General features: G+C 43.3%; 1 protein-coding gene across 1 annotated transcript in view; it reads right to left on the bottom strand.

Annotated features, from left to right (window-relative positions):
- Positions 1–1216: 1216 nt before the first annotated feature.
- The window catches only part of msrab (methionine sulfoxide reductase Ab), a gene marked incomplete at both ends in the record, with an annotated part of 28022 nt that continues 14661 nt past the window's right edge, over positions 1217–14577 (bottom strand). Inside the window, 2 exons of the mRNA XM_079286556.1 lie at positions 1217–1390; positions 10026–10132. Coding sequence (XP_079142682.1) covers positions 1217–1390; positions 10026–10132 — 281 coding nt within the window. The remainder of the gene's footprint in view (positions 1391–10025; positions 10133–14577) is intronic.

Below are 14577 nucleotides of genomic sequence, written 5' to 3'. Positions count from 1 at the left end.
ATGAGTGGAGTCTCCAATGGATGCAACTGTGTGTCACACTGAGTCATACCCATTTGTCCCTCAGTGGCATGGTCCATTCTCAAATCAGTCAGAAAAGGGGCGAGAAATAATTGAAACAGTGGCTTATCTTTAAGATATATATAAAGCTGCATTGGGCAGAAACATGCATGTCGGAACACACAAGCACATGCACGGTACATCAAGAAAAGGTTGAGATTGAATTTATTATTTCCAAAGTCAGACATTAACAAAATAAAAGGCAGTATAAATTATTTTACATGGGCTAATCACTGTAAAATCTAAATAATAAGACTGCATTATTGCGTTTCACTTTCACTCAGCTACTGATTATAATAAGTAATAAGAAGTAGTGTCACTCTGACAGTAAGTCTGGGCTCTGGCATATTGTTCTGGTTTTAAACAGATGTGAAAAGGTTGCTGAATAGTAAAACCATTCGGGTTGGTTGATTTTCTGCCAGTCAACCAACTTTGGAAGACAAAAGTTTTTACATGGTGAAAGAACACAATATACGACATGGAAGTGGATGCAACAAAAACATTCTACTGATGCTCTATGTTCTTTGAGAAACATTGCCACCTTGTGGCATCTGACTTTTGCTGCAGTCCAACAAGACACCGCAGCTCCAGCTGCACTACAACCTCAACTTCAATTCCCTTTTCATTCAATTTATTTCATTTTCCTTCCTGTCTTTTACAAATGGCTTTAAGGCATTTCATGTCTCATGTAAAGCACTTTGTATTGCCTTTGTGTTTCACAGCTTCTATAACAGAGAAAGTTGTTTTATAGTCCAGATTATTGTCTTACGGTTTGCAAATATTGTTTTTATAGATGTGTATTTTTTGAATATATGTACATCTGTACATAGTAGTTATGTTTAATCTTTGTCCAGGGGGTTGTCCTTGTTTTTAGCTGGATGTCTATTTGTATACACTGTTTATTTTCTATTTCATATGTACACACAGAGCAACGGCCGGAGTAAAATCCCTTTTATATGCACACACATACTTGGCCAACAAAGCTAATTCTGACACTATATTCATTCTCCATAGCTCACAGACAAATGCACATATTGAAGCTTCGATTCTAAAAGTTTGCTGAAGCTTTGTAATCTATTTGCAATCTGACTCATATGTTATTGCGCCAGAAAATACTAATACATACCCTGAGTAATATAATTAACCAGTGTATCAGTGATCACAGTTCATCCTTCCTGGCTCCAATGGGACAAGAGACTCCGGTTCCTTTGAGCTTACAATAGCCATGAGGGACCTTCTTCAGATACTGCTGGTGATCGTCCTCAGCGTAGTAAAACAGCTGCCGCTCCCGGATCTCTGTGGTGATGCTACCGTAGCCTTTCTTATCCAGCTCCTAGGGACAAAATACAAAACACATCATTTTTAAACACATTGTTCTATGCATTTCATACACAGTGAAATGAGGTTAGATTTTGAATCAACTTTGGAAGACAAAAGTTTTTCCATGGTGAAAGAACACAATATACTACATGGAAGTGGATGCAACAAAAGCATTCTACTGATGCTCTATGAGATTTAAGGTGTGTTCACTTGAACTTGGAGATACAGAACTGCTGGCGTCCTGCAATGCTGTTAAAGGTTGAAATCGCTAAAACAGTCATGACATACATTCAGTACTACTTTCTCCGTTTTCTAAAACTTCCTAAAAAAAAAAAGGTACACGCCTCTTTAAACGGTTGTTTTATTCTGTAGTGTATTGGATGTGAACTTTCAACTCACTAATACAGTAAAGACTTTTTTCGCTCCACAGCTAGAAAGCAGGGTGATTGAGTGACAGAAGAAAGGAACATATTTGTCTTTCAGCAGTGCAGCTTGCCTCTGTGGGACAAAGTATCAAAGAGTATCCGCTCTCTTTGACAGCTCTTTAAGACACTTTCATACTTACACTTTTCTAAAATTCTTTGAGAAAAGGCTTCAAACACACACAAAAAAAGCACACTTCTACACACAGACACAGACTAATACCTCTGACAGATGTATCGAATACCTGCTGAGCTGAGTGGTTTTCTCTATCTAATAATACAAGCACGCCTCTAGATCAGTGCTCCTGAGAGCTGACAAAACAACAAGTCTGAGGTAACTGAAGTAACTTGCATGTAGCACTACACCTCAGAACTGTGCTTTATGCGGGCGTCAATTGACAGGGTTCAGCAAGCACCATGAAATGTAGCCAACCTTGGCTCAACCCGTTCTTATCAGCTTTCTGCATACGCACCCGTCTCTCTGCGTGATACTGTCATGGATGCTGCTGAACACTTGTGGATTCTTCATTCTTCTTGGGGTGATAAAACCTCAAAATGTATGGAGGTTAGCTTGAATTCCTGGAGGTGATGACGGAGGCGATTCAACGTTTTCAAAGGCAGCAAAAAAGTATCAGAACGTCTTATCAAAGCTACTCGAAAGACTGCAGCATCGTCTGCATTTGCATTGCTGAAGGGCAATGTTCTTCATGTTCAAAATAAGTCACATTCTTGTAAAATACAGTGAAAGACAGTTTTTATTTTAATCCTCGGGCATGGCAATGTAGGACTTGTGAAAAAAGCTCATGTTCCAATATGGAGTTGTCACTTTTAAAGCTACATTAATCAATATTTAATATATTATATTACAACTGGTGTGTCATGTAAAATGTGTTGCGTGTAATGACGAAGCCACAGAATTATAACCCAACTCTGCAATTCGTCTGAGCAGGTTGTAGCTCATAGTTTTGGTTTTATGGAATCTCAATGTCACCGCTTCGGTCTACTCTCTCACTGCTCTCATTAACCCCGGTTCCAGCAGCAGCAGGCAGCTCATTTCAGTGAATAAGCTCTGATAAACCCACGGTATGCTACCTGCCCAGCACCAGATGGAAGACAGACACATTTGGTGAACATTTAGCCATATATAGGAAATACCAGAGTATATTATTCACACCATGTTACTTGTTAAACTATTCAGTGACGCCTTGTGACTTGTGAAAATAGAGAGAACTGCTCATCATAGGTTCGTCATATTTGAGATGCTGAAAGCTAATTTCTTTGCTTGATAAATTACTTTGATTAATCCATCATCAAAATTGTAGGCAACTAATTTACAATGAATCTACGACCCTTTTATGCACATATATTTGCACTTATATCTACATGAGTGGCTACACATATTTTACTGAAAGTGTAACTGAGCAAGAGGAAGATATGTTTGAAAAAGCATCAACACTCATTAATAAGAGGTAATAATGTCAGCGAAGGGCTGCAAGGCAGAGTATCATTCTGTCCACATGGAGGCAGTGTGGTACAAGCTGTGTGTGTTTGTGTTGGAGGTGATGCAGTGGAGTCCCTAAATCAAAGCTCCGCGCCCCACAGAGAGGCTGAGGCAGCGGCTGACCTCAAAGTCCTCAGTGGCTGCCCGCTACAATGTGAGGGCTCTAATCTCCCTGCAGGAAGGACCCAACGGCCACGAACCAAACCACAGCCAGAACACCACCCTCACAAGACATAGTTACCCCTTTCAAATGCACACTGTGTGCAGTCTGAACCCATTTGTCCTGCCCACATCCAACAGCATTGTAGTGAACCAGCCGACACAAGCGTGGAATCTTTGTACATCGTGGCCTAATTAATCAGTCATCAGCACAGAACCACTGTAGTAGCAAACCCTCCAGGGCAGAGGACGCTTCATGTGAGGAGAACACAACGTCCAAGAAAAGGTCTGCTATACCGAGCAAACGTACACCCCCGCCCGCCCTGACATCCCCGCACGGCTCCCTCGCTCTCCATCCAGCCCCTCTACAGCAGTCACAACACGCCGGCCATTTTAGATCTATAAATCAGAATGCATGGCGTCACACCACTGTGTATAACCTTATGTGGCTTCGCTCTCTCTCGCTCTCTCTCGCTCTCTCACTGCAGCAGCAGCAGAGGAATGGAGGTAAGGATGTGGACTGTAAAAAATTCCAAAGATGGAGGAAGGAAAATTCTAGAGAGGAAGAGCAAACGGGATGTCCTCAAGTTGGGCATTGTGATGGTGGTGATGACGACGTTTAAATGACGGCTACATAGAGGGAGAGAAACGTCTTCCTCTGTGTTTGTATGTATGAGTGAGTGTGTGTGAGGATTGAAATGAAGGGTCATGAATACAGAACACGTAAGGTATAGTTCAGGGTGTGTGTGTGTGTGTGAATATTTGTGTAACTGTGGGGACACAAATCACGTCACGGAGTCACATTTTGGGGAGTCGCCTCCCATTTAGTGACAAAAAGTGGGACCCCCACAAGACTTAGTTTTTGGTTACGGTTGGGATCAGTCATGAACTGCTTGTCGACAGGGAATGAATGTAAGTCAATGCAATGTGACAAAAACGTGTTTGTGTGTGTGTGTGTGTTGTGTGTGTGTGTTCCTTTCTTCACGGCTGTCGGAAAGACTCCCCTGTCAAAGGCATGGCTGGACGGGTGCCTCTCGCTCTCTCTCTCTCTCTCTTCCCCCCCCCCCCCCCCCATCTGAGCACAGACCACGGCTTCACGCTACAAAGTCCTCCCTGCTCTCCAGCCAAGCGAGAGAGACCCCTCTCGCCATCACCATCGCCAGAGAGACGGCCTCGGGACACAAATAGGACGTGACACCCCGAGAGAGGGTGGAGGTGGAGGAGCAAGAGGAGGAGGAGGAGGAAGAAAACGTACTCTCTCTCCTCTCGTCCTACCCCACTGTCTTGTCTCTCTGTTTTTTTCCCCTCGGAAAACCTACGGCTGCAGAGTGGTGGGGAAGAGGCGCACATTGACATCGAGTTTGTGACACCCGATGACTCATGGTGAAGACATTTGAAGAGGAATATGACCTCAATTCAGTGATTGATGTCATCATCCCGTCGTCCATTCCTGTTACTGGTGTGTGTGTGTGTGTGTGTGGTTACCGCCTCATCTTCTATCTTTTTATTCATTTATTTTTTTGGATTGAGATTGTTTGTTGCAAGCAAAATTGCGATGCCTCGATATAAAAATATCACATCACGTGCATTAAAATCCTACATTTGTAATTTTACGAGACTAGAAGAACAAAATGACCCATGAGGGAATTGAATGATGCCTATAAAAGGTCTTATGTTGCAGAATTATTGGGAAATATCATTGCTGATGTATTAGTGTGTAAACAGCATTTCACATTGTAGTTTGTCTAAATTAAGCTAATTTTAGCCGCATTATATACCGTTCTAATCTAGAATACTGCACAATATTGCATTAACTGATCACATGTATTGTATGTAAAATATTGATCCGACTACCTCTGCCAAAGAAAGTAAAATTATGCAAAATATTCACTGTGAAATGTATTAGAGTGTAAAGTAGAAATTAAATTAAATGCATTAAGATCAAGTAGCTCAAAGTTGTACTTAAATAAAGCACTCAGAACTTAAATGTACTTCATTTTCAGAATACAAAGACAACAAATGTGTGTAAATTACTACAAACTCTCAGTTGCACAGACCTAGAAACAATGTAACCTTCACTGCGGCTGCACACCTGAACGCCGGAGCACATGAAGCCCTTCAACATCTTAAAAATTGAAATAGCCTTTGAGTACTGCCAAAAGCAAAGTTGCTCCGCGGAACAATGCCGGTATAACAGATAAGACTGCGGCTCTGCCTGAACACACGTGAAGTAGACTGACATGATACTTATCAGACGAGTCACCAGGCTTGCCCTCGATGACCTCACACAGAGAGAGACGGAGCGACAGTGATGGAGAGACAGTGATGGAGAGAAGACGAAGGAGCGGGACAGACGAGGAGAGGACGAGACACAGAGATGGCGCAGAGACACGCAGGAAGAGATGAGGGAAGTAGAGGAGGGCAAGATCGATTATCCAGAGGCTGACGGAATGAAAACGGACCGTAGTGAGGCGATGAAAAAGGGAAGATAGCGCAGAGAAGTACATTGTGCTTCATGTTCCTGCGATGTTCTGTGAAATGCCATATATGTAAAACATCCACGTACAGCAGTGTGTGGATGTGTATTCCCTCTGTGAGTTGATTTATTTTTTCCCGCCCTGCTCTGTTCATCTTTCTCAGCGCGGGTCAGGCATCCATTTTAGCTGGGCTCTAATCTTTAGTGAGCGCTCCTACATTTTGTGAGCGAGGAAGCCAACGCTCCTCCATTTTGAGAGGGTGAGAGTACGCGCGCACTTCGGTCTCTGAGCGAGGCGGTGCGTGCTCCTACATCGTTATTTTTTTTGTTTTGTTTTATTTCAAGGGCAGACAACAAGTCGTACGACATCTGAAGACTGTAAAAAAAAATAAAATGCAGACTGCATTCTCGTGAAAAGCGATCGCCTTTAAACATTTCAGCTGCACTTTACTCCATATCGCAATACCAGCATCTCACTCAAGGATGGCCATTTACTTTGTGGCAATTAAAAAGTCATTTGTGAACAATATACATTTTACAACCTTCTATTAACGGTTAAATCTGACGTTTGAAGACTTTTCAAAATGAAAGGACGTGCGCTTGTGTGACTTGAAGCCCGATTACAAAACCTGCTGATGCTGTGCCCCGTTTTAACAACCTCTGGGCTTCTCCTCAAGATTTGTAGCCCCAAACGACCCCGCCCCCATCTTTTTTTTTTCCAGGCATCACCCCTGTGCACCCCCCTGCTTCCCCCTTTCAAGCTCATTAAGTTAGGATGCCTTATCAGAGGGCACACTCACCCCTCCAAGGCCCTGCACACATGCATGTGCACTCACACACACGCGACATTCAAGCTGGATAAAAACTATTGTTCATACATGCACACACACTCATCTCTCTCTCACACACCCACATATATGTATATATATATTTAAAAAAATAAATATATATATATATCTCGCTATAGAGAGAGAGATAGAACCCCTGTTCCTCCATTTTTCTCTCCAAACCCTAACTCATCTCCAACCGACCCCCACCACCGCCCTGCACTCTCCTCCTAATCAACTCTTCACATCCCTTCTCTCGCACCCTCCACTCCCCCCCCCCCCCCGCCACCGTTCCTCATCCAGCTCTGGGGAGACACATTTTAGCAGAGAAGGAAGGATGGAGAGAAAGAGAGAAGGGGGAAAAGAGGAAGAGAGAGACGGGGGAGACAGAGGGAGAGAAAGAGATGCACTCCTCCTCTCTGCTCTGCTGCCACAGCGGCTTGGCTACAGAAGCCTTTGATGTTCTGCAAATTTCAAATTTCATTAAAGAGAACCCCTTTCTCCTCCCCCCCCCCTCCCTTTCCCCTCTCTCTCCTCCCCCTCTCGGCTCTCGCGCTTAAACAAGCTTTTCTGCCTGACTCTCCCACACCCCCACCCCCAATGCTGAAGTTAAGAAACTGAAAGCCCTGCAGAAGAGACTCTTCAGATGGGTTAATTATTCATTGGGCTCTGCTGGTATGTACCAAATGTATGTCTCCGTGTGTGTCTGTACGTACATGTGAGTGTGTGTGTGAGTCATGGGCTGGCAGTGGGGTGGAATCTGGATTTTGTGATGCCTGTCTTATCTGCGATCGTCTTGGATCGCCTCCACCCACGCTCTCTTGTCACTCTACCGAACATGCACTCACTTCTCCCGATAAGAGAGCACTGGCCTCCGAGGATGAAAACACACACACACAACCTCACGCGCACAGATGGACACACAGCAAGACCTTCCTCTGTGGAGATGCCATTTTCAAGCCAGGGCGTTCTTGAGACTCAGCATCAATGCGGCAAGGCAACCATTTCAGGGCAGGAAGCTGCCATTTTGGATCAGAGCGCGTCAGCTGCTTTGAGTAGATATGTGTCCCAGTGGCCCTCAGAGGAAACTGGGGTGCCGCTGAAGTGGTTGACAGATCGGTGGCGTCAGCAGCGTTGGTGGGGAGAGAGAACGGGAGAACGAGGGGGAAGTCTGAGTGCTGTTTCGGCTTTGGATGTTCGTAAATGGGTGTGTGTTTTGAGTGTCTGCTGGAAACTGGGTTAAGGTTGTCATTCTTTCTCTGGCATGGAGGTGAGAAGAAAATAATGCTAATGATAAGACGTTTTTGGCAACATGAAGCCATTGAACCCGTGGCAGTTTATTCCGTATTCAGAGTTCAGCTATAGGGACGACCTACATTGTTATTTTCAGAAAGGATTCGGCTACTAAATGAATACATGACATCAATTGTCAGTGAAACCATAAATATTAGAGGACAGTATTGTGATTCAAATGTTTTCAACGCATGTATATGTACATCGATAGATATGGATTGCACACTGTATTTCAGTAAAATATTCTAAGCTAATGAAATGATAATTGTAGCATTCAATAATTAACAAATATTACATATCATATTATAATGTTAATGACTAACTATCAAATTGAATATCTTTAGAGGGGAGATTATTTTATTTCCAAGGTGATTCAATGACTTCGAAACTCACCTTTTAACACAAAATGGACGAGAACTTTGTAATTGTGCTTAAAAAAAATTGGAAATTTGAGCTAATTAAATTCAGTGAGATCATTTGATATGACCGAAAGCTCCAGAACGGGTACGAAATGGACTCGAGCGGAGACTATTTTGTCAACTGCTGTTTCCAAGGTCAAGGATCAACTTAAGAACTGAAATAGATACTGTACATTCTGTCTGACATTTAACAAGTCTGTCTTTAATTCACACACCTGATATATTCAACCTGTCAGTCTCTCTGATCTGATTGCCTCCCTCTTTTTCCTTTTCTTTCCTGCATTCACCACCTTCCTGGTCTCAGCTGCCTCTCGTCTTTCAACTCTGACCCCGGCCCAAGGCCAAGGTTGGGAGGTTGTCGCCATGGTAACACGAACAGCCCCGTGGCCCGTGACTGCTGACCCCGGGATCCCTAAGTAACCATGACGATCATAAATTGCCCCCCCCCCCCGCCAGCTCGTCCATGGATTCCATTCAGAGAGGGGAGAGATGAACAAACGAAAGAGATGCAGGGATCAACGGATAGACGGACTAATGGACGGACGGACGGACAGATGGACGGACGAACAAAAGGGAGACGCGTGTGCTGCTGAAAGGACGAGCTTTGGAAATGAGTTTGGACGACCTATCGACCCTCTTTGTCTCATGCAGTTTAAGAAAGAGGCTGTCACCGATTGGATGGAGATGGAGATCAACTTAACAGAGGTGGCTTTGCTTCACTAAACAGCATCAAACTCTAAGAGGTCACCACTCCAGAGACTGCTCTTTTATCCTTATTCAAATAAACTTCAAACTACAGCTTAGCCCTGCTTAACGGCAAAGGAAACTTTGGACTGCAGTTGTGAAGCCTTTGAGTTCGGCATATTGTCTGTCGTCATTTTGGTTTTTGGCCGTCACAAACATGTTTTTTGGGGGGGGGGGGGGGGGGGGGTTTAGCAACCAAAAGTGACACGAGAGTGTGGAGAGGAGTACAACTGATTGCCGCAAAACATTTTCGAGCAACAAAACGGTTACAATTAACTTCCATGAACTGAAAACATGCTGTGAAAGGGTTAAAGTAGTATAAACAAGGACAGACTGGACAACGTTGAGGCAGCGGCCTGTCAATCACAAAGTAGCCACGCCCTAAAGGATATCCTACTTCACAGTCTATTTTACTCTAAAAGGGATCATGATTTGCTAAATGAACATCACACTGTATTGAACAAGCCTTGTAACTAGCTACTTGCAATGCTTACTGAGGTAATAAAGTGAGAAGTAGGGTCATTTCTTCTCATAGACTTCTGTACAATCAGACTCCAGGAGTTGCTCCCTGATGGCTATCAGAAAGAATGCACTTTAAAGGCACAAGCGCATCGGCTTCACTTTTCAGAACCTGAGTTTGCCAACTGGTTCCTCAACACTGAAGAGAATATTACGAAAAATGTTGCATTATTCATTATTATATTAACACTCTTTTAACAGATGCTAAAAGTTACTCTCCACTTGGTTTGGTTATATGCAACACCATGCTTGAGTAAACCTTCTGATGTGTATATGTGGGTCTTATACCTGCTGGAAGGCTACTTTGCTCTTCAATGCAAGCTCCTGTTGAGTGGGGTTGGATGTGTAAATGGCTGAACGATACGGAGTACCACGGTCATGCTGCTGCCTCATTCCTGCGTAAACACACAAACATAAAGGGACAATCAGACACCCCACAAATAAGCATAAGTACCACAACCACAATCAGAGCCTACAATCCTGAGCGTTTTTTGGCATCCATGGACTCCTGTCTGTCTCTTACCCTCTCTCTCTCCCACTCAGCCTGTTTCTTCTCTTTACTGAAGAGCATCATTCTTTTCTAAATCCTTGTCCAATCTTTGGCCTCCTGTTATGGGCTGGGGAGAGTGTCATGCGTGTGTGTTCTTCGTTTTTTACAGCTTTGTCTTTCAGCCTGCAGGCAGCGACAGTGGCTTAGTTCATTTGAACAACAGACCCCTCTCAAACTTTGCTTATTGGTCAGTGATTGCTAAAGATCAGTGGTTTATATCAAAGGCTCAGAAGTTAGCAACTAGTTGAAAACAGCTGTCTGCTGCAACTGGAAAAGGGTTCTGAATACCGGTGAGCGTGAACCACAATATGTTGACACCTGTAAAATAAAACCAAAACATTGGGCTGAAAGATGCTAAAATGCTTCACAGAGCTGTGGGGTGAAACAGGGACTCCCTAAATTGCCATGTGCGGTTAGGGTGTTTGTGTGATGAAATGCTCTAACAGGAAAGGGAATTATGTCAAGCCTAACTATAAGAAGCTCAGAGACATGATGACATGATGATGAACAAAAACAACACTATGAACCAATCGGATGTGGCCCCTGCCATGCCACAGTTCACCCACGCCACATCTCTAGTGCTCAACCCCAAAGGATTTCCTCATGAGACAAGGTCTGTTGCCCATATAAGCATTAACATGTTTTACATGAACCACATAATGTGAGTGACACCTGTTAATATCTCTCTATGTTGTTTTCTATTGATATTGTGGGGCCACAAGATGCTTGCATCTCCCTGACACAGCATACTTTGTTCTCTTTAGATTAAATGTTACCTTACATCTTTGAGTGTCACAATCTATCTGTGACAGTCTGTTCAAATATAACGGCTGTAAGTATTCATCTGGTCTTCATTCAAATCAGTGTAGACAAGCGGACGTCGCCCGCTCTCCGACACACACCGAACGCCTCAGAGAATTTGCTCCACTGAAAGTGATAAAACAGTGTGTTTGTGGAGATTACCCTGTTAAACGATATGTGTGCATATTAGTCTTTGTGCTGTGTAGAGCTTATTCTCTTTCACATATTCTCTATCAAAAATACAACGTATTTTACATTTAAAATATTTCATATTTTGGTCTCACAGCATCGTGCCCCATTTGACAAACAGAAATACAGATTATAAAGACAACAAACATGAAGGCAACATCTGGGGAAGTATAGTTGTGATGGCGAGTAGCCGATAAAAGAGGGGTAAACATACTTTGTGGACAAGGTAAATAGAGAACCATTCATTTCCATGCGCTTACATTATGCTATGAACATTATACGTGTCAGTAAATATATGAAGTCTTTGTGAAAGGTACACTATAAAACCTGAGCATATATTATAAGAGATGGCATCACTTAGGCCTGTTATGATTATGTTTACCAGCATATGAGCGCACTTTGCTTGAGACATCCACGAGCCCTGGTATTATAAGGTGACCATTATTACCATTAGGACTTGCATTGAAGGCCATGTATCACACATGATAAACACATATAGTCTCTGTTCACTCATACATGATGAAAACCAGTGCAATGGAGGTCATCGTAAACACTCGTTACAATATGCTTCCTTGGTGCCACCCATAGGACATGCAACCACAACTTTTCTACAAAGTATAAAATACTTGGAATAACAAGTGTGGGTTGTGTGAGTTGAGTATGGGTCTATTTTAGCAAAAACAAAAAATGACAACGATGATCGTGTGACCGGTGGAATGCACGGGATGTGAATATTCGTGACGGCATGGTGGGAAAGGTTTGAACACGAAAAAAAATCATCAATGAATTTTCCCCTTCAGAGAAAAAAACCCAAAAGAGAACATTTTCCTCTTTGCAGATTTTAAACGGTTTACAACCGAACACCTTTTTCTCGCAAGAGGCCAGACACCAAATTTCACCAGTCACCATGACACAATCATTTTTCTATTTAGCACTGATCAAAAGTAATCAAAGAGTGGAAGCTGGTTGGAACGTCAATAGTTTTGCAGGTATTTGGTCATTAACGAAAGTATTGAACAAAATGGATTGGGTGAGCCCGCTCGATGAGGAGTTGGCACTGCCAAAATGATTACAACTCATCATGAACTCATCTGAAATTTCACGAGGATCCATCCAATGGCTCTTGAGATATTACAGTCTGAACCAAAGTGGTGGACTGACCAACAACGTCATCCATAGTGCCATGACGCTTGTGTGGCTAAAAACACCCCCGATAGTCTACGATTTCGTAAACATACATTTTCCAAAGTCAATTATTTCCATCAATGTTATCTTTATTGTGTCATTCACAAATCAACCCACTCTCTCATTAGTCTCCCTCTGCATCCATCTCTACCCTCACCCTCTTTCTCTCCATCTCTGCAGTGTTGGATGTCGGCCATCTTGCCCCCAGCGCTGTTGTTCAGTGACGAAGCTAATGGTGGCCCCTCCATCAAAGGCCACCGTGCCACTCTGCCATTGGCTTTCCACCAGAGCCTTTACTCTGATTGGCTGTCTGGCAGGGGTCTCGTAGCTTTGCTGCTCCCAATGACCTTCTATGCTGACCCCGAGGTTTTGACCATCTCAAAACACACACAGACACACTAACTATGCTTGTGTATACCTGTGCAAGACGATGTATGGATAAAACGTGCATTCATCTTCGGAGGAAAAATGTGTGTGATACAAACAATTGACTGCTGTAATTTGATTGACGCTATTTTACAGCAGAACAGAATAGAATTGTTTCTTTTTACCTGGCAGGAAAGGTAGATATATAGACAGTGAAGACGATAAAAGGCTTTTAATCACAATGAAACGGTTAATGATATGGAACATCAAAGAAAAGTTAAGAGTCAAACACCCTTGAGTGGTAGTAGCTGCTTCCCACACAAAGACAATTACCATGCATCACATCTTCAGAGATCCCTCCTCCATCGGACGAGGAGTTACTCCCCAATCAAAAATATTAACACTGTCCAAAATATCAGCCTCGGTTTTGACTGTACTAAGTCCAAATTCATCCCCGTAAGCAGAGAGTCCTCAAAGACCTACAACGGCAACAAATACCACCCAAAGAAATCCCCCCCGCCTGCCTTCAACGTCTCTCTCTTGCTCTCTCCATTTTTAACAGCCCCCTCCGTTATTTTCTCCATCCATCAAAGACGGCAGTAATTATTAATGAGAGCCTCCCTGTTCTTCCTGCATTATGCATGAGAGCCTTGCATCTGAAAGCAGAGGGTAAGGGGGGGGGGTTGACAGAAGGGGAGGGTTTTGGGTCACACACGTGCACACACACACACACACACACACACCACTTCTCAGGGTCACTGACCTACGCCCACGAAGCCAAAACTATCAATTATACTACATACCCCCCCATAAATATGAACATTTAAAAGTAGTCCCTTTAATACAAAAGGCAAAATCTGACAAAATGGGAGGGTTGTGGGTTTAAGTTTAAGAGGGAGTAGCTGGTCTTTCCAACAGACATTCAGTACAAACCTGTGCACACAAACGTACATGCATACACTTTTTGTGCTTGCTGTGTTTAAATCCACTGAGATTTCTGGCAACTCTGTAAAATCTCTTCCAGTGTTTACCCTTGCATGCAAAAAAAAAAAAAGAGAAGAAAATGGCAGCGCTTGTCCCTGCTGGCTGTTGAGGATAAAAGCCTGCGATTCCTCCACTTCACCTTCACTCCTTCCTTCTGCAAATTGTGCTCGTTCACCTTTTGTCTTTGACTCTTTCCTTATTCCCCCCTCACTCGTTTCCCTCCACCTTCCATTCCCTTCTCTCTTAAACCAGGTTCAACCCAAGTTCATGTATCTTGTGTGCATGCGTGTGGTCGAGGGCTGGTAAGAAGGTACGATAATCAGATTGAAGGGATGCTGGTGAAGAAGTGTTACGGCGGGAGGGGAAGATGACAGCGGTAGACATTACTGTAACAATGCGTGTAACTACAGAACTGGTGGCCTGACCCCGGCTTATTCTCCTGGTGTCTTTTTACACAACGATCCTTCATCCTTCAACCATTGTACGAGCTGAGATTAGCCTCACCTCTCCACCTCCTTATGTACCGTCCCTCCTTTCCCTAGTCTTTCAGCTTTCTCACTCCCTCTGTATTTCAGGATGACTCAAATAGATGTAAAACAAGAAAAGATTGCAAAGGAGGCAAAAAAAATGAACAACCTTTTAATTTGAGAGACGAAAGAATAAACATTTCATCAGTCAAGCTGTTGTCAGTGTCCGCAATGAAGAAATGTTTCTGCGTAATTGGTGACTTTTTGCATCCTTCTGAGCAAGGAGTAGAAACATTTG

The sequence above is a fragment of the Melanostigma gelatinosum genome (genome assembly GCF_949748355.1).
Source record: "Melanostigma gelatinosum genome assembly, chromosome: 16".
In the NCBI taxonomy this organism is placed as follows: Eukaryota; Metazoa; Chordata; class Actinopteri; order Perciformes; family Zoarcidae; genus Melanostigma; species Melanostigma gelatinosum.
The sequence above is the reverse complement of the archived record's forward strand: the minus strand, read 5'-3'. Positions and strand labels throughout refer to the sequence as shown.